Source organism: Malaclemys terrapin, chromosome 1, assembly GCF_027887155.1.
Source record: "Malaclemys terrapin pileata isolate rMalTer1 chromosome 1, rMalTer1.hap1, whole genome shotgun sequence".
NCBI lineage: Eukaryota > Metazoa > Chordata > Testudines > Emydidae > Malaclemys > Malaclemys terrapin.
This window is the reverse complement of record NC_071505.1, coordinates 210,826,740-210,852,551: the sequence shown is the minus strand read 5'-3', so window position 1 is coordinate 210,852,551 and position 25,812 is coordinate 210,826,740. Positions and strand designations below refer to the sequence as shown.

The following is a 25,812-nucleotide window of genomic DNA, read 5'->3' as shown; positions in this document are numbered from 1 at the left end:
AGTCAGTAGGGTGCACTTCACCAGGTCTGAAGTTCTATCCATTAGAGGACAGTGGCACACGTACATACTTTTGGCTGATGATGGCATTCACTGAAATCATTGGGAGATTTGCCCTTGATTCGGTGGGAGCAGCAGGAGCAGGACTTTAGTCAGAATGTACGGACCAGATTGTTAAAGTCTATTCCCCCTTTCTGCACCTGCATTTTGTGGGTGCAGTTCTGGGACATTTCATCATTTCAGAAAAATTCAGGGGTAGGGGGACAAGTTCTGTCAGTGTATAGAAGATTATATGTGGTTGTATTATATCCTGCAAAATCTGGGGGGACGGAAAACAAAAGTGGAGCTCATAGAGCTATGAAAAGTTTGAGGAGGTCAAACCAAGGTCGAGGAGAGCAGTTGCCCTCCTTACCCCATAGCAAATGATGACCCTGGTGCAACTGATTCTTTAGCAGCTCTACGCCACATGAAGAGCCCCCTATGCAAATCAGCCCAAGCACACCAAGCAACTGGGCCCCAGATTTTCCCTAAAGAGAGACTGAGCACTGCTCTACCCTACAGAGTTAGGTCCCTACAAGGCAGTTTACATCAACCCAACACTGTAAGTGTCTACGCTAAAATTTTGCTCCTCCCAACGTAACTCGCCCGATATTCCGACTTAATAGCTCCATCTCCACAAGGGGCAGAGAGTCAGTGTCAATGTAGTTAGGTTGATGCTGTATCAGTGTAAACACTGTGTTACATCGACTGTTGCTAGCTTTCAGAAGCTGCCCCACAATGCCCTGCACGGACAGTTCAATTGGTTCAAGTGCTCCTGGTAAGGATGCACACCACTGAAACACATAAGCAATGTAATTACTGGATGCTGACATAAATTAGATTGACTTAATTTTGTAGTGTAGACATGGTCTGTAGTTTATTGCTAGACTAGTCCCTTATATCTGCCCCCAAACATTAACACAAAAGAGTATTCTTATTTGTTACAGTTAGGCTAACAAAAATTATCTAAGCATTATCCACTTGATTAATCCAGATGAGGGATGCCACCATGATCTCTTTTCCTATTGCTTTGATCCAAATCCTAAAAAAATGCTAACTCTGTTCTTAGTACCGTGACAAAGTTCCTCCTCTATCTTGGTGGGTCCTGCGCTTATTGGCAGATTTTCCTGCCTCAGAGATTCACCATATGGGTTGGGGAACAGCCCAGAGACCTTCCCCTCTGGAAGAACTCACAGTCCAGGTCAATTGGGAGGTTTGGGGGGAACCCAGGCCTGCCCTCTACTCCGGGTTCCAGGGCCCTGTGGACTGCAACTGTCTATAGTGCCTCCTGAAACTACTGCATGACAGCTACAACTCCCTGGACTACTTCCCCATGGCCTCCTCCAAACACCTTCCTTATTCTCACCACGGGACCTTCCTCCTAGTGTCTGATAACGCTTGTGCTCCTCAGTCCTCCAGCAGCAACACTCACTCTCAGCTCCTTGCGCCTCTTGCTCCCAGCTCCTCACAGTCACACCACAAACTGAAGTGAGCTCCTTTTAAAACCCAGGTGCCCTGATTAGCCTGCCTTAATTGATTCTAGCAGTTTCTTCTTAATTGGCTCGAGGTGTCCTAATTAGCCTGCCTGCCTTAACTGGTTCTAGCAGGTTCCTGATTACTCTAGTGCAGCCCCTTCTCGGGTCACTCAGGGAACAGAAAACTGCTTATCCAGTGACCAGTATATTTGCCCTCTACCAGACTCCTGTACCCCTCTGGTCTGGGTCTGTCACAGTATTTATTTGGTGGATCTCACTTGCCATGGCATCAAGAAGATAACATGCACTTCATGTATATTATAGCCTTGGGAGTTAGACTTTAACTATATGAAATAACTGGGTGCCTCTGAATAAGGGAGTACCTGGCAAGTTGTGGGTATTTTTAATCCTTAGTCACTTTCTAACCCATTGGAAGTTTCATGATGTAAATCCCTGACATATGCTTAGCTCCAAAAGGCAGGAGATCTGAGAAGAGTGTCCTGTTCACAGGTCAATGAGTTAAGTTTGCATTATTGACGTGCTGGTACTTTGTCAGTCTCCAAAAAACATAATACGTGTCCACTTCCACTTACATCAAAAAGAGCCAGAGAACAGAAAGTTTTCTGATTTAGAACTGGAAGGTGATTTGTAATAATTGGCTGTTGGGAGTTGAATTACTTAATTTATTCCAGCTAATACATAACAAGGATAGGAGATTCTATTCCCAGCAGTTAATTTACAGAAGGAAGGGATGGGGTTTGGAGAAGAATGGTACCTTATGTTTTTCTAGGAACTCCGGTGTGAGTGTCCATGGAGCATCTCTGATGACTTCATCTACGTAGCGACAGTGTCTGAGTGCTTCATACCGCTCAGTTTCATTCATTACGGTGAAGCCTTTGAACTTGTGGGTTAGATCATCACTGCAAACTGACATAAGAACAATCAACAAAATATTTCTATGTTAACTTTGCACAATTAGCGCATCTGGGTGGTAAGAACTTTCTGATCAATATCCTTATTTTAAAGTTGTTCGTTGAGTTACATTCCATTTTCAAACCAAATAAAGATGTGCCTCTTTCTGTCTTTGAAATGGAGACCAGAAGTGCATGCTAAATAGGAGGAATGATCTGCAAAGTTCCAGAGATTTGCTTACACATCTCTAAATCACTGTTGGACAGTTGTATTGAAACCAGCACAAATTAATAACACACAAGTGCAGTCATAGTGGCCTGGGCTATGGATTTAGCAGATTTCACAGCATGTGAGGTTTGGCCTGATCCGTATTCAAACAGGAAATCTCTGATGAAAACCCAATTGTGGGATTGTAAGAGGCAGTGTGCTCTGGAGGAATGTTGCATAGGATGTGGACTCAGGAAATGTTATATTCTAATCCTGGTTTTTAATAAGCAGGGAAATAAGGCCTATATCCCAGGGCTGTTGTGTAGATTAGTTAATGTTTGTACAGCATTCTGAAGGTGTAAAGAACTATACAAATGCTAAATCTTATTACTGCTGCAGGAAGGGTTATTGATGACTCAGCAGCTGGACACGCTCCCCTCTGTATCAGTGCTGATCTAACACTCCAGTGTGGTGCTAGTGCAGGGGTGTGCAAACTTTTTGACCCAAGGGCCACATCTGGGTATGGAAATTGTATGGTGGGCTATGAATGGTCACGAAATTGGGGGTTGAGGTATGGGAGGGGGTGAGGGATCCGGCTGGGGGTGCGGGCTCTGGGGTGGGGCCAAAAATGAGGAGTTCAGGGTGTGGGAGGAGACTCCAGGCTGGGGCAGGAGGTTGCTGTGCGGGAGGGTGTGCGGCTCCAGCTGGGGCTCTGGGTGGGGTTGGGGGTGCAGGAGGGTGCTCTGGGCTGGGACCGAGGGGTTTGGAGGGTGGGAGGGGAGTCAGGGCTGGGGCAGGGGGTTGAGGCATGGGAGGAGGTACAGGCTCCAAGTGGCACTTACTTCAAGCAGCTCCCAGAAGCAGCAGCATGTCCTCCCTCCGGCTCCTATGCAGAGGTGCAGCCAGGGAGCTCTGCGTGCTGCCCCATCCGCAGGCGCCGCCCTTGCAGCTCCCATTGGCTGTGGTTCCCGGCCAATGGGAGCTACAGAGGCAGCGCTTGGGGCGGGGGCAGCATGCAGAGTCCCCTGGCTGCCCCTACGTGTAGGAGCCGGAGAGGGGACAGCTTCCAGGCTCCTGCTTCCAAGAGCCACAGCACACATGGAGCGGGGCAAGCCCCGGACCCCGCTCCCTGGCTGGAGCACCGGAGCAGGGAAAGCCTTGGACCCTGCTCCCCAGCAGGAGCTTGAGGGCCAGATTAAAACATCTGAAGGGCCAGATGCAGCCCCCAGACCGCAGTTTACCCACCCCTGTGCTAGTGGATGCTCTTCTACTGAAGGTGTCATCTTTTGAATAAAGATGTAAAATAGAAGTATTTCCTTTCATTGTGCCTGTCCACTTATGGTACACACCTGTCAGCCACCAAGGGCTTCTTTTTGGTTACCACACTCTCCTGGGCCTACTGGTTTGCAATGTATTTATAAGGAGGGCTGGCTCCAGGTTTTTTGCCGCCCCAAGCAACAACAACAAAAAAAAGCTGAAGCGACAAAAAAAAAACCCCAAAATCAAAAAATGGAGTGCCGCCCCTTGAAAAGTGCCGCTCCAAGCACATGCTTGGGACGCTGGTGCCTAGAGCCAGCCCTGTTTATAAGATCCATTTAGTGAATTACTTTAAAAAAAAAAAATCTTAACTCCAAATAAATATTTCCACAACAAGAAATAAGACAACAAGATGCACACAGTGAGACATGTGACACCAGACTCTGGTGCAGCGCAAATTTTATGTGGGGATTGATGGTTGACAGTTTAACTAGACTGGGGACTGTGCATATGCAGCTGAGGACAGAGTTTGACTTGATTCTTACTTTGTTTGACATAATTTTAAGATGGACTATTTGTTATGGTGTAAAATACCATCAAAACAGGAAGTAGTGCTCAAAGTCAGAGTGTATAAACAGCTGCAGCTGGGAACATGGCAATACTGCTCCTCTGCTACTTCAGAATAGAGGCAAAAATCCAGTAAATAGATGTGCTCTTACCTCCTACTAATAAGTAGCTATTTGGGAAGAGAGTTTTGGCTTGCATAAGAGCTCTAGCATGGCCGGAGTGGAAGAGGTCAAATATCCCATCTGCATACACTCTAACTGGTCTGTCAACTGTGGGGAAAGAAACACAACAACGATTTGACTGGAGGATAGCTAATGTGATGACAACTTTTAAAAAGGGCTCCAGAGGTGATCCCAGCAATTGCAGGTCGGTAAGTCTGACTTTAGTACTGGGCAAACTGGTTGAAACTAGTAAAGAACAAAATTGTCAGATGCATAGATGAACATAATTTGTTGGGGAAGAGTCAACATGGTTTTTGAGAGGGTCAACAAGCATGTGGACAAGGAGGATCCAGTGGATATAGTGTACTTAGATTTTCAGAAAGCTTTTGACAAGGTCCCTCACCAAAGGCTCTTAAGCAAAGTAAGCTGTCATGGGATAAGAGGGAAGGTCCTCTCATGGATTGGTGACTGGCTAAAAGACAGGAAACAAAGGGTAGGAATAAATGGTCAGTTTTCAGAGTGGATAACGGTAAATAGTGGTGTCCCCCAGGGGTCTGTACTGGGATCAGGCCTATTCAACATATTCATAAATGATCTGGAAAAAGGGATAAACCCGTGAGGTGGCAAAATTTGCAAATGATACAAAATAGCTCAAGATAGTTAAGTCCCAGGCAGACTGCGAAGAGCTACAAAAGGATCTCTCAAAACTGGGTGACTGGGCAACAAAATGGCAGACAAAATTCAATGTTGATAGAGGCAAAGTAATGCACATTGGAAAACATAATCCCAACTACCAGGAGCGGTGCCAGGGTTTCTGCCGCCCTAGGCAGCAGTGCTCCTCCTCTGAGCATTCGGCGGTGAGGGTCCTTCTGCTCTGAGTCTTCGGGGCACTTTGGCGGCGGGTCCCGGAGCGAGTGAAGGACCTGCCGCCGAATTTCCGCTGAAGACCTGGAGCGGAAGGACCCCCCCACGCCGAATTTCCGCCGAGGGCAGCAAAATGCTGCCCCCCAAATCCTGCCACCGTAGGCGACCGCCTAGGGTTGCCTAGTGGAAGCGCCGGTCCTGCCAACTATACATATAAAATGATGGGGTCTAAATTAGCTGTTACTGCTCAAGAAAGACATCTTGAAGTCATTGTGGATAGTTCTCTGAAAACATCCACTCAATGTGCAGTGGCAGTCAAAAAAGCAAACAAAATGTTGGGAATCATTCAGAAAGCGATAGATAAGACAGAAAATATCACATTGCCTCTATATAAATCCACATCTTGAATACTGTGTGCAGACTGGAATTGGAAAAGGCTCAGAAAAGGCAACAAAAATGATTAGGGGTATGGAACAACTTCCATATGAGGAGCGATTAATAAGACTGGGGCTTTTCAGTTTGGAAAAGAGATGACTGCGGGGGGGGATATGATAGAGGACTATAAAATCATGACTAGTGTGGAGAAAGTAAATAAGGAAGTGTTATTTACTCCTTCTCATGACACAAGAGCTAGGGGGTCACCAAATGAAATTAATAGGCAGCAGGTTTAAAACAAACAAAAGGAAGTATTTTTTTCACACAATGCACAGTCAACCTGTGGAGCGCCTTGCCAGAGGATGTTGTGAAGGCCAAGACTATAACAGGGTTCAAAAAAGAGCTTGATAAGTTCATCGAGGATAGGTCCATCAATGGCTATTAGCCAGGATGGACAGGGATGGTGTCCCCAGCCTCTGTTTGCCAGAAGCTGGGGATGGATCACTTGAGGATTACCTGTTCTGTTCATTCCCTCTGGGGCACCTGGCATTGACCACTGTCAGAGGACGGGATACTGGGCTAGATGGACCTTTGGTCTGACCCAGTATGGTCATTTTTATGTTCTTATGATTTTCAGCTTTAACAGGAGTCATGTGTAAATCCAGCTGATCAGTTTTGGCCTCTAGTAAGAATGTTGTGGGGGTTGTTTTCTCCTCAGATATGCAGAATTACAGTGGGTAAATTTAAAATGTTTTATTCCGCTTACTCTTCTACATCCTTGTGATGGGGCACCTGTCCCACACTGGGCTCTAAGGGGTTAATAGAGCCCTTGGGAGGCTGCGCAGGAGGCGGCAAATCAGAGAGGGGTTGCGAGGAGCAGCCAATTAGGGCTGGGCTGGCCTATATAAGAAGGGCAGCAGAACAGCTTTGGTCACTTCCTGGAGCTTGAGGAGGGAGGTAGACTGGCTGCCTTGCAGGTTGAAGGCAGTAAGCACCCTGGACAGAGCAGTGCTGCAGGCAGAGACCCAGGGAGCTAAAGGCAGCTGCTTGTGGGCTGCAGGGATCTGCAGGCTGAGGCCCCGAGGCAAGGGTAAAGAGGGTGCTGTGGCAGTGGGGAAGTGGCCCAGGGAAATCTACTGAGGAGTAAGAGGGGGTGCTGAAAGCTTGGCCATCTACAGGGTCCCTGGGCCGGGATCCTGAGTAGTTGGCAGGCATGAGTCCCTCCCCTTCCCCCACTTGCCACTGAGGAAGTGGCTAGACTAAGGGACTACGACATTCCCCCGGAAGTGGGGAGTACAGAGTGTGGCACAGCTGGAGGGCTGTGTCACAAAGACAATGCCCTGGTCCTGGGAGTGATGTGGATCCCTGGAGGAGAAGTGACTGCGGCGGGATGCCACCAGAAGAGGGAGCCCTGGCTAGCAGAGCTGATCCTTGGAACATCCAGCAGGGGGCACTGCAATGGTGAGTCCCAACCCATCAGAATCCTCTTTACTGTGTTCTCCTCAAGTTGGCCTCTTTATTATCCTCCCCTTTCCCTGAATTCTCACTTGGAAAAAGCTCTTTTTCCTGTCTCACTCCATTTGTGAGATCTCACTTTTTTCTCTGCTCCCTGCCTTTCTCTTCCTCAGCTTAATGCTGTACACCCATGTTTGTTTCCTCTTGCATCTACACCTTTCCTCTTCCCTCAGACTCTTCTCCTTTCTGATTAACCTTTCTATCTTTCCCATTCTTATTGCCTCCTCCTGTTTGCTCCCTACTACCCATCTCTTCCTGCACCCCACTCATCATGCCCTGGCAGTCGGCTGCAGGCCTAAAGAGGACCTGCCTCACTGAGTGGCATGCCTGGCCACTTGGCTACAGATAGGCAGTCCCTGTATAACTGAAAGAGAAACGACTGGGGCTCTGAGCTCCAGAACTGCTGCTGCCGTGCAGCAGAAAGACATGTCACTGCTCAGGATCACCATATCTCCCATGACTCAGGTGAAATGTGGAGAAAACCATGTTTCTTGGAAAACTCCCTGGGAAGATGGGGATGCTTCCTCAAAGCAGGGTAACCGGCAGCTTTTTGGGGCCCCCTGTAAAACCATCAGTTGGGATCCTCCCCACCATCTGAAAGGTCCATGATCCAGAGTATGACCTACCATAAACTCCTCTGCCATGATACCGGATTAGAAGGGAACAGGGGAAGTGTTTAACACTTGTCTGTGTGTTATGCAAAGGGAGCTAGAAAAATAGTGGATCAACATTTCCATTTAGACAGGTGGAGGGAGGAACTTGTAATGTGACCACCCAGGGTCTCAATAAAGGGAAAGGCTCCCTGATTCCCTAGGGCTGTAATTAGTCAGTCAGCATGAATCAGCTCATACCACACACCATTTGGAACTGGAGAATGGGCGCCAAACATCACACCATCATTGTGGGAGCCCTGATGCTAGGGTGTTGCCTGCACTGCAGGCCTTGACTGGCATTGTAATGTCAGAAAGGAAAAAGTGATTTCTCACCACACCATATAGGTACTCAGGCAGAGTACATATATACACTCATAAGCTGTGGTGCTGTCAGAGGAGATATATCACAGAGGCCATGAAGTGTTTCGAAATGTGAGGAAAACACTCATTTTAGCCAGTATCCCATATGATTTCAGTATGCAAATAACCTGTGTGTTGAGATTTGCTGAGTTACCTCTTATGTCCAAATCTCACTGCTCAGCATTTTTATAACTGTTCAAAAATTAAACTATACATTTAACAACTAATTAAAGTGTGTGGTCTGTATCTCTAAGAAAACATAAATATCCTTTTGTTACACCTCCCTGAGCCCCAGTCAGGTAATATATGCTGCTCCTCCTCCCAACTGAAGAGTGCTTTTGAAATAGTGAAATACTTTCACAACTGAAAGTCTGTGTCTGTAGAAGCTGCTTTTAGTTCTGTTAATGCTGCTGTCAGCAAAGATGTCCAATTAATCAAGACTCACCTGGTGTTCCCAGGCGGGCCTGAGTGATGGTTAGTTTCTCATGTGGGGCTTGGCACTGACAGCTTATTTCATCTGCAAATGGAGCAGGTGCAATCAGAGTCTGGAAGGCAATGGAGGGGTAGAGACAGAAAAAAACAAAACAAAAATTACATGAGCAAATATCTAGCTCATTCTTCAACCAGGAAGACAAACCTGAATCATTTCATTGTATGTCAGCGAGTCCTAACTGTGCATAATGATGGCTTGTTTCATTTTTGAAATCACTCATGAGCTCACCCAATTTATACAAAAAGTGCCAATTAAGCACTGAGGAGACTATGGTGTTTTTAAAACACCATGCAAACTAAAGCTTGGTCTTAGTCAAGCAGCTCTAATGTTTTGGAAGTGGTTCAGGAAAATAAACAATCTATCCACACATTGAATTCAGGTCTCTCTGGCTACCGGCCCAGTGTGTAAGAAGCTTAGTTCTTGGACTGTTGATTGTATGAGCTTTCTCTTTTCCTGGGCTATGTCTTGTCTACTAAATCCAAAACAATCAGCTGGCACAGTAGCTTGTCTACTGGGGGACTCAATCAGGGTGAGTAGGGTTCTTTTCCTTAGTGTCTTTCCTGAAGTTTTCAGATAAAACATCTACTTTTTGCTATTTATCATTTGTGAGCATGGGATAGTTGCACTTAGATCAGTGTCCAGGAGGTAAAACGCTCAGTTATATTAGAAGTAACTGAAAAACTGATTAGATACTAGGATTTTGGAAAACACTAACTGATCATCTCCTCACTAGCTTTTGAGTGGATTGGGCACAAACTCCACCCACTGACAAAAATTAGATATAAACTACCTCTGTTGAATTTTTCATGAAGCAAGGGTTCTTGATACTTCATTTTATTATTGATAAAGGGCAGACAAAGTCAGGGCTGGACTGAGGTAGGAAATCCCAGTGAAATTCTGACTGATTTATCTGGAATTCCTTTCATTATTATTATTATTATTATTATTATTTTATTATTTTGTATTGCAGTAATACTTAGACACCCTAACTGATGTCCAAGCTCCATTTTATTAGATGGGGCTATATATACATATACTAAGAGACAGTGCCTGGAGAGTTTATACTTGAAAGGTACAAGAAAGACAAAGGGTGGGAGAAATGAGGTGGTATATCCCCATTTTACAGATAGAAACCTCCTGATGCAACGAGAGATTAAATGTTTGTCAGGAAGTTATCAGCAATTATAACCTCAGGTATTATATGCCTTGCACCTTGTGATTTGTTATGGGGGGAAATACCATTTGCTTGTTAGTTTTGAAATCCATTAGTTGAAAGTAGTAATCAATTAACAATAAAAAGGTTTCCTCCTTTGTCAAAAGCAAATACATCACCTATTAGTCTCTGGGATTTCATGGCCTTGCATCATCTGTCTTGTTGTTTTGCTCTTTGGAAGAGACTGCATGGAGCATACCCAGTTGTGATATCTGTTATTTGAGCACTCCTTATTAGCCATAACAAAATATTTCTTGCCATTTAGTTACATTTTTCAATATTTAGAAGACTGCAATGTCATCTAGTGAGCATTTTTCAGCAATGCCAGACCACTGTCTCCTTTTAGCAAAAATTGCCCACTTATCTCTTTTCTTTTGTTGGAATGGCTGATATGGGTTCATATCGGTGACTAGCGTTGCTCTTAATTTAGGCCATTCTTGTAAATATTTATTTTTCTTGATGACAAATCTCCAAACTTGACAGGCACTTGCAATGGGACCCTTTGTTCTTGACCTGAGGGGCTGGCTTCCACTGGTACATAAAGGTGAACTCTAGGATTTGTTTGTAGCCTATCTTGGTTGGGATTCACTACCAATATTGCTTTTATAAAACTCTCATCATTCCTACAGATTTAAAAAATCTCCTGTATTGCAGTGAGGCTGTCCTACTTTCACTGATGCCTTCATCATGTTAAATGTGTCTGCCACGCACTGACAAAATTAAAAATAAAATATGGGAAAATCACTTTCTGTTTGGGTCCTGTGGAAGGGAATCCTGTTCAACTAGCTGCCCACATAGCACAGTGCACACTCGTTTCTTTATTTTCTAATCACTGTCTTTTTGCTTCTGTCTCCGTGATTGTGGAGTGCTAAACTGCTTTTTTATCTCCAAGCAATGTCAACTTGCACAACATCCCACACAGGCTGCTTCATGCTGGGATAAAGAGGAAGGCAGGAATGTTAAAACAATAATGGCTATGGTCTGAGGCCTGCAACTGGTAATCACATCCTAGGTAGGTACAGGCTGTTTCCTGGGAGATTATTTGAAGAAAATAGGTCTGGTTTGCAGCAAGAGATTTTTTTTTTTTTTTGCTAGTCAAACAGAGTAAATCTTTTACCCATATACATTTATTTGCAATACTGAGCAGCTTTTTCTCTCAGCCCCAACTAAAGCCAAGCACATCCCGTTTTAGCTTCCCACTAGCCTGGGTCTTGTTGGAAAAGGTCTTGCCAATTCTTTTCTTACCATGTGACCCCTCGACCTTCTGACATTAAAACGAACAGTAATTAGGGACCAGTGACTAAAATCAGGAACATGTCAAGGAGGAACACACATTCAGAAATGCATACAAATAATGTGCTTATAGATCAAACAGAATACAAAGGAGACTCTCCATTGGTACCTGAGGCTGTCATTGAATCTAGATGAGGAAAATTGTAGCTGAACCTCGTCACTTTTGGAAATAGAACTTGGCCATCCAAGTTACTTAGCCCTTGAACGCTGAGGGAAGTAAATTGCAATGCCTAACTGCCTTTAAAAATCTGGGCATAAGTGCCAAATTTAGCCCTGGGCTATAGTAATTGTAAAGACTATGTGAAATCGTCCTGACAACACTGAAATTCCCCCTCCCCCTTCTAACCAGCTTGAAAATTGTTTCAGCTAAACTGGAGCCATAGTATAGACCAGGCTTGGGTGGCCTGAACTGTTTTTATTGAATCGGCTTCAAAATCACCTTAAACTAATTCAGCAAAATCAGCGGTTTTGAAATCACGTGAGTATAAATCACGGGTGGCCAACCTGAGCCTGAGAAGGAGCCAGAATTTACCAATGTACATTGCCAAAGAGCCACAGTAATATGTCAGCAGCTCCCCACTCCCAGCGCCTCCCACCCACCAGCAGCCCCACTGATCAGCACCTTCCCCTCCCTCCCCGCACCTCCCGATCCGCTGTTTTGTGGCATGCAGGAGGTTCTGGCGGGAGGAGGGAGGGGGCGGGAAGGAGTGGGGTAGAGTGGGGGCAGGGCCTGTGGCAGAGCCAGGGGTTGACCCATGAGCAACCCCCAGTACACTGGAAAGTGGCGCCTGTAGCTCCAGCCCCAGAGTCGGTGCCTATACAAGGAGCTGCATATTAGCTTCTGAAGAGCTGCATGTGGCTCCAGAGCCACAGGCTGGCCATCCCTGATATAAATGGTTCAGGCCACCCAACCCTATGGCTCCAATTAGTTTTTAAATGGTTAGAATTGTGGGGAAAACTCCCTGGTGTAGACAAGCCATCTCCCTTTAGCCTGAAGATCCCTGTGCACCAGCTGAGTAGTGGATCTAATTTTGCATGTCTCTCTGCCAATCAAATTTGGGTGTGGAGGATCTGGTACTATGAGCGGTTTGAGATCCACATTACCTTTGCACCTGGTTTCTGTCCATTCAAATAAGTAATCTCTAAGGTACCCATGTATTCTTGGCTCAATATCCCTAGCTGTGGCTGACAAACGCAGATCAGATTATTTACTTTCTTTTTATTTGAGTTTACAAAGAATGTTGCAATAACAGGGCTGGCTTGCTTGCTATGTCCCCACCAAGGAAATCTCTCTCCATCCATTTGCCAGCATATTATATTTCAAACAGATTACCAACCAGGACACTGAAGCTAACTGTTTTCTTCCCATTTATCCCCCTCTGCCAGTGACTGCAGAAAAACACTGAGCCAGAGAAAATGTAAACAAATAATATTTTAGTTCAAAAAGAAAAGTACTAATGAACAGTGTGGTTAATTCTGCCATGGTGGCATCTACCTGGATATAGTTATTTAGGAACTGCTGTCTGTTTCTGGTGCAGTTCTGATGCAGCAGAGGGTGGGGGGGAGAGGGGTTGCAGAATATAGCCTGGCTCCTTATTTTTCTTTCATATGTCTCTTTGTGTTTTATGCCCTGATTGTTGAACCCTATCTGATTTACTGTTGAAAAGGACACAGGTGAACAGAGGCAATTTGGAGGCAATAATTTATAGAAAATTTTGGAACTGACTTCCTCATTTTTCCCCCTCAAAGAGAATAGTTTTAATAAAGGGTTTGAGTTCCCTTCCTCTGACTCTGTGTGCTAGCAAGGAATTCAAATGTCTCCAAAGCGGAGGAAAAAGCATCGGAACTCTTGCCAGGAGAAGCCCCCAGTCCGGATCACTTCCTTAAGCTAGTAAGCGTAGACCTATAGGCCCAGCTTTCCTCTTCTTGCCAGGGAAACTTTCTAGGAGAGTTTATCTCAGGTTATGACGAGTTTGCTGAGATTTCTCCAATTACTCTGAATAAATTCATTGAACACAATGGAACTGGCAGAGCTATACAAGGAGGAGTTTGGCTCCTGGATTCTAAATCCAATGGCTATACAACAATTATTAAGGGCACACTCTGCCTAAATATATTTTACAAGGTGCTGTTACTTGTAACCCCTACAATTTCTATAACTTTGAGAATGGGGTGGGCAACTGATATAAGGAGCTCTCTCCCCTTCCATCTATTGGAAAAACTGAGACAAAAGACCTGAGGAGCAGATTGTATTTGCACAGACGCACCTACTTTGTGTAGGTCATCAGCGGAGAGACCTACTTTGCAAAATGATCAATTTTGGCTGTTTTGGGTTAAAATGTACTTTAATCTTGGGTGCAGGGGTAATGAAATTTTGATCCTTATTGTATAATGAAAGGACAGCAAAACTGTCCGTAGCCTGCCCTAATTAAGGGGGGTTACCCTAAGCTTACCTCATTTGCTAAGCAGGGGGTAGGGATGCCAAATCCAAGTGAAAGTCAGAGGAGGTGGAGACAGGGTTTCTACCTAGTGATGTGACCTCTGTTTAAGGAGTCCTAGATATCATTTGACCCTCCCTCTCCAGTGTTTAAAAATAGACTTAATCGAGAGTCCTTATTTCTGCTTCGTAATCGCTACTGCTGAAATCATTAAGCAGGTCTAGAGTCCTGAACATTAGACCTGGTTTGTGGACAGTGTCGTGGTGAAAGGCAACACAGCGGATACAGCAACAGTGAGGTTCCCCGCTAACCAGTGAAATCGCTTAAAAAGTGGGCTAAGTGGTGGTTTGCATTCTAGCATTGCGGCTAGAGGCAGTGAGCAGTGTGAGTGGCAAGCAGAAGCACTGGTGAGGAGTGGCAGGGATGACTGCGGCAGGGGTCACCTGTGACAGCAGAGGCATCACTCGACCATTTCCCCCCTTCAGGAGTGGGAGGTGAAGCCGTGTCAATGCACTGCTGGATTCTAGGACTTTGCTGACCTCACACAACAAACTGAGTGGGTGCAGTGGAGGGAAAGGGGAGTGGTATGTTAATGGCCATTTGTCTATTGGACTTTCACACAGCAAGGTGGGAAACTGAGGCAAAGGACACTGCCCAAGATACCATGGGGGCAGGTGCTTACTTATAGTTTCCATGTTTTTGAGTCACTGTGGTGTTTTCCCAAAGTAATACTGTGTTCCTCCTCTCATAATAAAAGTTTTCTTTTTGTTGTGCAAACACTCAGTGCTTGTGAGCGGGGATGTCTTGCCTCTTAGTGAATGTCTACACAGTGTTATAAAACCCAGAGTCGTGAGTTTCAGACTCTAGGTCTATAGATTCAGGTTTGTGCTACGGCACTAAAAAAAGCTGTCTAGGCATTGGGGCTTGGCCTCTGAAGCCCAGAGAAGTGGATAGATTTTAGAGCTCCAGCACCAGCCGCAATGTCTACAGTGCTGTTTTTAGTGCCATAGTGTGAGCCCTGCAAGCCTGAGTCAGTAGTTCTGGCCTCTGAAACTCATTCCTGTGGATTTAAAAATGCAGTGTAGACATTCCCCTGGATGGCTGTAAGGGTGGTGTTTAGTCTCCCCGTTTTCTGGGTGGGGATTCAAGCTGGTTCTGTTTATTGTTAAGAGGAGCATTATAAAAGTTAAGAGGAACTGTAGATCTTGAACTCAGCCCTTTTTGTTGCCACCATCACCTTGCAGTTTTTCAGTTGGTTTATTTGATATGTTTGGCAGCATTTAGTGTACAGTCTGTTTCATTATATCCTTTAGAACAGGGCTGGGTTGGTTTTGTTTGTGTGGGTCTTTCACACAGCAACAAGGGAGAGAAAAACATTTTTGAAAATAGGAAAATGTTGTTGTAAAACCACAGAATTAGCAGAAGGATTCAGGGACAATACTTTACGCTACTTTTATCTCATTTTTTAACTCCCTAGATTTCAAGTTGACAGTCGCTTAAAAGTAGAGAGAGACTTTGGACCAGTTCCAAAATAGGACACCTGATTTCAATGGAACTAATCACATGCATAAGGACTACTCATATAAGGACTCGTAGCACTGGACCCATAGTTTGCAAACAATGACTAAAAATCAGGAAATGTGAAAATCCGAGGGGAAGATTTAAAGCAGTTTTTCAACACATTCGTTAAGAATAAAATACTACCAAAAATCTTATAAAATACTACCAAAAATCTGAAGAATGAGAAATATACACATGCTGGGTCTGTAAAATATTAGACCTAAAACATGAGCATTCCTTGCCGATGAAGAATCTCTTAAGGCAGCGGTTCTCAAACTTTAGCAACCCAAGAACCCCCAGTTTGATTTAAAATTTTTCATGGACCCCCTGGCCCCACACCTACCCCACCCCTTCCCCCAAGGTCCCACTCCCGCTCCTCCTCTTCCCACTCCACCCTTGCCCCTCCTCTTCCCTGCCTCTTTCCGCCCCAAGTGTGCCCCGTCCGCGCTCCTCCTCCCTCCCTCCCAGTGCCTCCTGCACGCCGCTGAACAGCTGTTCAGCGGCGTGCAGGAGGCACTGGGAGGGAGGGGCAGGAGTTGATCAGTGGGGCCCGTGGACTCCTGTTTGAGAAACGCTGCCTTAAGGACTATCTAGGTCTGCCTCTGGGTACTCAAGGAATGCCTCTTGAAGGACCAGGTGTTCAGGGAGTGAATTTTTACTCCTGTGGATAGGTGTCTGATTTACGATTATCTTTTTTGCATTTATTGTTTCATGATTTTACCTCCCAATTATAAATTAAAACTATATTGCCAGTAACCATGACCCAGCTGAGGTGTATTACACTGCAGTTACAATTTAACTGCCCTTTATCTCTGTGTACCTCCAGGTAAAGATTCTGCAAGTGGGATTTATTTAAAAGTTCTGTTGATGCATGAACCAAAAGAGTATCCAGCTCATTCTCCCAGATTTCTATTGGCTCTGCAGAGCAAATATGAATAAAGAGTAATTCAGAATAATTTATTTATATTTTTAATAATATTTTTAAAAAATTCATCCAATTTGCAAACAATCCAGACAGCCATTTTTCAAATACTATCTGGGCTTCATCCTCCATAAAGTCATGTTATGCATTACTAATCGTTGTATAATAATTATTGACTGACTAATAATCACAAGATGCAAGTATAAGTTTCAGAAAGGAAGGAACAATGCAGAAAATTCTTCCCATCATTTTACAAAGCGTGTGGTGATATGTCTAGATTCATAGCTTTTTATGGCCAAAAGAGACCATTATGATCTAGTCTAATCTGCATTTCAAGAAGTGGTTCTAGCTCTACCAGAAATTAAAGTTTAGAAAGTATGACATATTTTAGAGGTATGTTGGGTCCCAAACTCAAACAAAGCACAAGTTAAAGAACCAAATATGTACCAAACATCAGGTACACAAGATGGAAAAAGACACAGTTCTGCAATTCAACACTGCCTCGGTACAGACAAGCATTTCATGGGAGTTAGCCACCAACACAGAACCACAAAAGAACAACCTGAGGGCAAGCCATTATTTAATACTTCCGTCAACCTAGCAGTATCTACCTCTGGTCTTAGGTCGGCTTAATTACATCGCATGGGGCATGATGTTTTTCATGGCCTTGATCAATGTAGTTAAGCTGATCTAACTTTATAGTGTCAACCAACCCTTAGTTTTGGCATATCTTTGTATATATCTTTGTATATAAAGCTGGCTGTGTCGGTGGTTTCTATATATGTATTTCTGACAAATGTGAATAGTTCTTAGCTCCTTCCTATGGGTTTTTTCTGCTTTAGTATTTTTTATGTAGTAAATTCCTTGCTTTTGCTGTCTAGTTACACTAGCCTTTTTACTCATCTTCCTAGGCTGTGATACAGACATTCACAATAACTGAAAAAAGCATTGTTTGAGAAATAGACAATGTTCAACTGAAACAGCAAGTTCCAAATAGCATAACACACATACATGTGAGCAAGAAATACAATACATTCTATAGTATATAATATTCGCACCAATTCTCCTATCCTATGTGTGACTCTTGCAATGACATCTCAGTAGTTATATATATCTGACCAATAAATAATGCAACATCTTGTTGCCAGGGGTACAGCATATTTAGATATGTAGCAATGGTGTGACTCTCAGTGAAGTGAAAAGCAAATCACAATCTAATTATTGGTGGTGATATGCTGCAGGCAAAGAAAAAATATTTTAAAAGTGTGCCAAAGAAAGTTATGTGCATACCAACAAAGGCCAGATTTGATACCCTTTTTAAATTTTTGGTCCAAAACAGCCAGAAATCATGAATACTAGTTTTGGGTCCAAATACAGTACACAACTTGTGCAGGGCTAAGATCACCTACATTTAGTCAAACCATGCCTCTTTTAAGCTGTTCAGACACAGCCTTATTATGCAGTCATCTGCTCTAATGCTCCTTCTCCATGACATCTGTACCCCAGCATAGATCCAAATTGAAGAAGAGCCGATGTCAGGCTCCCTAAATCACACCACATTGTGGAAAAACAAAAGCATGGCTGGTTTTGTAACTATAATAAAACCCTTTATATCTATAATGTTGCTAACTATAAGTTAAAATCATATGCATTTGTTGAGGCGTTTACTTGTGTGAACTGGTAAGAATATCTGAAATACTTCTAGAGCAGTTGTGGATGAATCATCCTGAATCATTGTTTAAATATCAGATCAAATAAAAAGGAAAAAAAGGTCAGAGATCAAAATATTGAAAGTCAAGGCTAATACAATTTTTAGAAATAGCTTCTTCAAATTTCATACTTAGTCGCATCAATGGGGAATAATCTCTACAGCCATTATAGCTCTAGTTTAAACCATTATTATAGCACCACCGAGTGAGACTAATATATAGTAATCTTTCTCATCTACTCTTAACTGAAATGTTAGCGTTTTTCAAAACTCCTGAATGATTTCACCAACACAACTAGCATATTTTTAAAAATTATTGTAAAAATGATTAAAGCCCCTAAGATAAAATTTTCAAAAGTTAATGGGACTTAGGCTCCCAACTCCTGTAGGTGCTTTTGAAAATGTTACTGTAGAGACTTATTTTGGAAGGAAGAGACATACATGAGTAAAGAAAACTCCCACTGCACTTCAGTGAAAGGTCAAACCAAGTGGTAGTCCTTCAAGTTTGTTTTCAGGTAAGTTTCTATGTGTATTGTTTTTAACTGCAGCACAGTAATTAGAAATTGCCATTGCTTCTTTTTGTTGTAGACACTGTCTGGGATTATCTCCAACCCCACCTGAGCATGTGCATTGTTATTTATTTACTATTTAGGTTTTGGTAATTCCCACTGGGCGATAGATGCTTTCCAAACCTGGATGAAGACAAAGGCCTTGATCCTGCAAGGAGCCAGGAGCTATCCACAGGGAATTAATTGCAGAATCAAGCCCAAAGCCTACATCATCATAAACAAACTAAATAAATAGGTTCAGACAGCTGCATCTTCCAAATTAACTCCCCCTCCCCTTTAATCTTCTCTATTCCACGTGCCTCTGCTTCCCAGCTAACCTAAGGGCTTGCCTATGCTGTGGATTTTTAGCCACTTAGCCAATTATTGGTGCAAACATGTCCCTAGTGTAGACACATAGTGCACCAGTTTAAAAAATACAATTTTCATTGATGCAAATGATCCCATTTTCAAACAGTTGGTGCTTCCATAACCAGACCATGTCTACAGTATAGGTGTATACTGGAATAGCAACACTTGTATAGCTGCACTAGTGGCTAACACCCACATTGTAGACAAGACTAGAATGTAATGGATTGTTTCATTGTCTGAGGCGAAGGTCACTGAAGGGGTGTGAAGAAAGGAGCTATTAATTGGCAGGCAGGTGCATGAAAATAGGGAACACAGCGTAGGCAAAGTTAGAGGGAAGGATGGAGCAGGGAGTATCTACTTCAATATGAATTCTTAGTGGAGCCTCTGACTGGCTTTTTTTAGTTCAAAAATCCCAGACAGCGTCTGCAAAAAAAAGAAAGTCATGGCAATTTAAATAAAAATAGTGCTACATATAGAAAAAACTCATATTTCAATACACATTGAAACTTACCTGGAAACTGACTTCAGTGTCTCCTGCTTTCCTCATTCACTGAAGGACACAGAAGTTTCCTTTAATCCTACTGTGACACTTCATGCCAAGGTGGCAGCCTCCATGACATAAAGTCAGAGGGATTGACTGAAAAAGAAATATTTACATTGTGACAGATATTAATTAAAATATTTGCTGTTTTGGGGAATCAAATAAGCAATTCTTTTTTTAATTAAAAAGCCAATAACAGTAAATATCTACAATACAAAATATCCATTTATGAAGTCCTACTAACTCCTATTGCTTCTGTGAAAATATGTATTGACCTATGAAAAGTTTCATTATTAATTAATGGACACTTTCTTCAAGCATTTCATGTTATTTGATCTAATTTTGAATTATATGTATATTTAGATTTTAAAAATAGCTTGTTTGTTTGTTTTTAACCTGCCTATACAAAGAGTTCAGGGCGCCCTGACTATTCATTACTCTCAGACCAACATAATGACCACCCAGCTGCATGGAAAAAAATAATTTGTAAATAACACAAATTCAGCTCACCAGTATTACATAATTGCCTGGTAACAAATTAAAATACAGTGTAATAGAACTATTGTAAAGTTCTTTTAATTAGGACTCCCCAATGGAGAGCCTTGTATCCCAGTTAAGTGGCTGTCCCAATTAATGATCCAACCCAACACCCATTGACTTCATAGGAGTTGGTTCAGCAACTAAGAGTCTATTTAAAAAATCTGAAAAGACTTAAAATGAAATCAAGTACTGTACTGAATAAGACTAATGGACTAGAGCCTCAGTTGATACACTGGCATAGCTCCATAGTTTTCAATGGAGCTATGGTGACTTACACCAGGTAAGGATCTGGTCGCATATACACTACTTTCCATCTTTAGTTGATCTTTATTAGTTCTTTTAATCTTTATCATTTTTGTATGTAAGGAACAAAGCTTAGAAATTCAAGCCTTTTATTACTCTGTTCGGTTCCATTTAACCCTTCTGGCCATTGGCTATCAATGTTTCCACTTTAAGACACACTTTTGCCAAAAGAGTTCTGATTAAGCAACAGTCAGGACCATTCACTATCATGTGGATAGTGGATTGTATTCTTAAATATTCAGGACTATTCACTAATAGGTGGAGTATACTGTATTCTTAAATATTCTGACTTCTCCTCTATTTCAACACTGGCACATTTCTTTCAGCAAATGTGGAGGTAAGGCAGATATGTAGTCCCACAATCTCATCTTGGAAGTATGAGTTTTCCATAAAGCTTTATTCCAAGTGTGTCTATTGTCATTACTGATTTATTAATATTCATGAAGCTCTAAAAAAGATCATTATGAGTTCCTGTTTTATTCATGTATTCTGGTTGCCACCTTCATTTCCATAGGAATTCTACTGGAATGACTGATACTGTAAAAACCTGCTTCACACTGACAGTTTTTTCTTTAAATTCTTTTTATGTGGCAGAATAGAAGGGATATAATGTATTCAAAAGTGTTGTATTATGTGTAAGAAAAATCTTAACAGCATTAGTAAACAGTGCAGTACAAACATTAAAAAAAAGCCCACCCAAAGCCTTTCCATTTATAAATTAACCATTTTTTAAAAAAAGTTGTTAGTTAATTATAAGAAGAGCGAGTGGAAAATGTTAATTTAGGCCAACTCCAGCAACTGTTGCTATTTGTCAGAACTGTATAATATTTGAAATATAATGTTAAATGTAATTATTGACGTTGGATTTTTTTAATTGTTTTAATTAAGGTTGTGATTTAATTCTGGTGGTAAATGATCTCATTTCCAGTGCTAAACTATTGCATAAGTCAGTGTCACACCTTATTGATATCCATTTCTCGGCCTTCTTTCATATGTATCATTATTATCCATGCCTTGTGGCAACACATATAGGGAAAGGTTAACCATTACCCTTGTCTAGAATAATGAACCAGACAGTCGTAAATGCAGAACAACGATAAAAACGTTCCAAATGTAAGAAAGATTAGCACATGAAAATACACTGCACTTAGGCTGCAGCACCCCGAATGGAGCCTGTGCTGCTTTGACTGTGAAGTGGCCTGGGCTGCTTGGATGAGCCTTTTGTCACCTTCAGTCAAAGACTAACAACTTGTTTTATTATCACACACCTTCCCCACCCCCCCAAAGTCTCATTTCTCCACACTGCCCCTTCAAACAGCACTCTTTTAATCAACTGGCAAGCTCCCCGCTCGGATATAAAGGATGGGTGGCATTTACTATAATTTAGAGCCCTAAATCTCATTGGAAGCCTACCCTCCAAAGTTCTTTATGACTTTAGAAAAGCAGCAAGTAACACCTCATTATCTTGTCTTATTTGTTAAAGAGCTGAATCCTGCCTGATGCAGAATGAACCTGCAGCACCCTGGGAGTGAAACTGAACAGTGATGGTGGAAGAGGGTTTTTAATGCAATACATCAGACATACAGCGATAAAGGAATTCTCTACCGAATGTGCAGCCAGCATCTCTGAATGCACTGTTGTCATACACTAATTATTTAAGATCTGCAGCTCTTTTTTTACGCAGCTTTCCTGAGTCACATGCTTTCTATACCTGAAGTGAAATCATGGAAGTGTACACTGGCAATCTCCTTAGAACCTTTTAGCAATGTGAGTGATCTTGTCATATCATTCCCCCCCCCCCATGCATCCTTAATTCACTGTCTTTTATTTAGGAATGTGGCAATTCTGCTTATCTGTCATTTTATTTCCCAAAGTCAGCACAAAGACAAAGAACAGGCGAGGATACAATGAACAGCCTTGCTGTAAATCCGAACCTAAGAAAGGCTAAAGAAAAATGCCATTTTTACATTTTCCGACATTGTTCTAGAAAGAGACCTGCCATAACAGAATATTAACCTCTTCCTCACAGACAAAAACACAATAATCCTAAATAGTCTGTGTTTTTTCCACAGCTGGCACAATAGTTTTTGTAATCCAAGTTCTCCCAGTGCAGACTCTGAGCACAATCAACTGAGATACGTTCGGCTGCAGCTGAATTCGTATTTACATGTTAAATCTTTAAACAATTGATTCCTTTACATTCTAATAAGACAAAGAGCTCTTGGGTGACAAATACATGCATCCTTTGTCTCTACTTACCAACCGAGGCTGAGGGCATGTGTGTTCTATCTCCTCCATGGTTTCTGAAAGAAGCTCATTAGAAAGGGATTTTGGGATACCTGTTTCTGACTCAGCATCGGTGGTGAGCACTGGCATGGCCAGTGAATGTTTGTTTTTCTCCGCGATGCCCTCTCTGCTGTTCTCTTTGCAGCCAGATAATGTTTTTCTTTGTCATGTAATTCCCTCCCCCACCCCTCACCTTTCTTCTCTCTCCCTTCCCTTGAGGAATTAAAGGTTTTTCTTTCAAGGAGAAGCGAAGAGGCAAGGCCTCAGTTTATCACTATAACAACCAGCCAGCAACAGAGCAGCTGGTGTGGGATACAGTATTCTCATTTGCATGATGTCTTCTGGTTGGTTACTGTCACCATAGTACCACTCCAACTGATTTATGTGCTGTATTGACATTAGATGATACACACAGCACCAGAACTTATGGAAGGAGGGGTTATTTAGCACTATAGGACTTTGTTAATGTGAACAAACACAGTTGCACTCTACATATCAGACATCCCCCCTTCCCAAGATGCATATTAAAATTCTCCCAAATTATACCCCCATCTGACATGATTAATGGAGAAATGTACTCATTTTTGCATGTAACCAAGCTTTAATTAGTATTGCACTCTGTTGGATGGAGATTTATAGACAAAAACTGAGGACCACATTTTTATATATGGGGACTAAGATGCATGTGCAAAAATCTGTGCATTTATTGCACATACAAAAGCCATACTTGCAGAAGGCACAATTACAAATTGTTACATACAGATACCAGATATGCATGTAAAAGCTCACTCTAGAGTCTAGGTGATTCCTTAAAGTCCTGGCTGAGACACAATGGCTACTGTCCATGCACAGGGTGTAAGACTGGGAGTCAGCCAACTGTCCTGACTCTGCCATTAGCCTCCCATGTGACAGGGACAAGTCACCTAACCTATATCTGCTTCAATTTTCACGATAAAGTGGGATAATAATACTTTACTCTGAGATCTTTTACTTTATTGCACTATAAAAGTGCAAAGTATTACTTTTCTAAATTGAGATCACAAGGCAATTAACAGCTTGATATTTCTGTTAACTAAAGATCAGTGACCTATACAGCATTCTGTGTTGCAGAGGATGTGTACTACTGACATGGTACTGCTGTTTATAGAGAGAGTCTTAATTCACCCAGTCTTATATGGCTTTGCTGTTCTTTCTTGACTTATGTCTTTGTAGTTCTTTGGTGCTGAAAGGACAGCTCCTCCAAGTGGAAACTTTACTTGCAGAATCAATTAGTGAAAAATAGATATAGAGAGGGACTGGTTATCTGGTCCTGTTCATGCTAACACTTACCATATTGCATAGTTCTTACTACTGTATTTCCAGTGTCTTCAATGGCTTTGTCCACTGATGATTAATTACTGATAGAGCTCCATTTTTGCTATTCTTTTTGGAAGTGCAAACAAAGACTACTAATATTTTTAACACCATGTTATCTAGACTTGCTCATCTAGCCACAGCCACTCATGATATTAAGCACTGCACACAGTCGTAAATGTTTGAAACTTGGTCCCTAGCACACCACTAAAATCTGCAAAGCTGTTTTACTAAAGGGACTTGAGAGTTGGACTTTGAAGGTAGCTTGAAAGCAAAAATCTACCGCCCCTCTCTTTTTGCCATTTTGGAGGAAAAACAGTCAACGTATATCTCTTACATGATTTCAGGCTACGGTACCTCTCCAAAGTCAAATGACTCAGAATACGAATTCTAATTGTTACAATCCAGACCACCAGGTGGACTTACTACAGAGAGAGAATGAGAAATCTGATAAACAGTGAGTGGCTTGTCCTTCAATGAGCTAGTAATGGAGCCTGTAGTAAAATATTTGATTAACATGTTTATTACTTCTCCCATTGACTGAATGTATTTTCGTGTAGTTCTTGACACTTGTACTTAGACCATTTATAAGGATGTATTGAATATGTGATATTGGCATTTATTATCCATTGTAGCAAGGTGAATTGGCCTTCCTCTGACACAAACAGGGAGGAACCGCTTCCTGTCTCCTAGTGGGTGGAGCCATGCTGGGCCTGCCCCTTGTGCTGGAAGTGGAGGGTGGAACAGGAAGTATGAGAGACCAGGCCTCCCGCTCAGTTAAGGAAGAGCCAGCAACGGAGTCAGACACTGCTTCCTTGCCGCTGGCCCCTGAACCAGGGATTGAACTGTATCAACCCTGCCTCTGGAGGAGCACAAGGAGATGCTGCTACCTGGTGAATACCCCCAAGTAGCTGCTTGAACTGCCAGGTGCCAAGTCCCCAGGAGCCCGAGTGCCCATGAGGAATGAAGCCCTATGATTAGGTAGGGGTAGGAAGTAGCCTAGGGAACCAGACATTAGTCCAGTTGTGTTTGCTGAAACTACAGTCAGCATGTTTTGGCAGGATCCCTACTAACCCAGTGGTGGGATTCCCCACCACTGTTAGGGCCCTGGGCTAAGAGCTGGTAGAGTAGGGTGGGCCCAGGTCCCCTTACCCCCTGCTGCCAAACCCACCCCTCAGATGGCAGCCTTCCACCTTAGGCCACATGGCCTGCATTCGTTTGCTATCTACCCCAGCCAGGGAGCTTGGCCATAGATTGCTTCTTCTCTGGGGGCTTGAGCCTAACTGTTTACTGTCTGCCAAAGACTACTTTTGCTCTACCCCAGATGGTGAGCTGGGCCACAGACTGCTTTTGCTCTGCTCCAGCCAGAGGGCTTGAGCCTGACTACTTAATATTGCTCGGCCCCGCCCAGAGGGCGTGAGCCTGGCTGTGTTTGCTGCCTGGCCAAATCAGAGAGCTGGCTATAGATTCCTTACTGATTTACAGTGCTAATCCCCTGTTGATCAGCCCTTAAGTGGCGTAGTGAGGCATAGTGGCCTCCCTCTGATGCAGACAGGGAGGAACCATTCTAAGCCCCTACATCCATAGTTGTAGATTACTTTCCTACTTTGATGTATGTATGTGCTTTTTGATAAATGACAGCAGCAGGACACAGGAGTATATATATATAAAATATAACCAAGTATTTTTACCACAGCAAAATACAAATTAAATCCCTAACCCCCTGTGATTAGGGTAGGAATCTGGACAGTGTCTTAAGAATTGACTTGTTTTTTAGTCATCCTGTACAGCCATTTTATGACACATAGGTTATACGTTTTCACTACTGATATACCAGATTTTCTCAGACTTGTTGTACACAGC

The 25,812-nt window shown here is 42.8% G+C and overlaps 1 protein-coding gene across 3 annotated transcripts in view; it reads right to left on the bottom strand.

Annotated features, from left to right (window-relative positions):
• Positions 1-25,812, bottom strand: part of PCYT1B (phosphate cytidylyltransferase 1B, choline) — a 63,228-nt gene that overhangs the window by 22,968 nt on the left and 14,448 nt on the right. The window contains exons 1-4 of one of the 3 annotated variants that reach the window (XM_054005939.1): positions 22,570-22,796; positions 8,828-8,927; positions 4,607-4,723; positions 2,287-2,438 (exon numbers count right to left, since the gene is read on the bottom strand). In XM_054005939.1, the coding sequence (XP_053861914.1) occupies positions 2,287-2,438; positions 4,607-4,723; positions 8,828-8,927; positions 22,570-22,686 (486 nt within the window). In that variant the 5' untranslated portion in view covers positions 22,687-22,796. Of the gene's footprint in view, positions 1-2,286; positions 2,439-4,606; positions 4,724-8,827; positions 8,928-22,569; positions 22,797-25,812 lie in introns of those variants that run through there. The other 2 variants (XM_054005941.1, XM_054005940.1) reach the window with 2 other exon arrangements.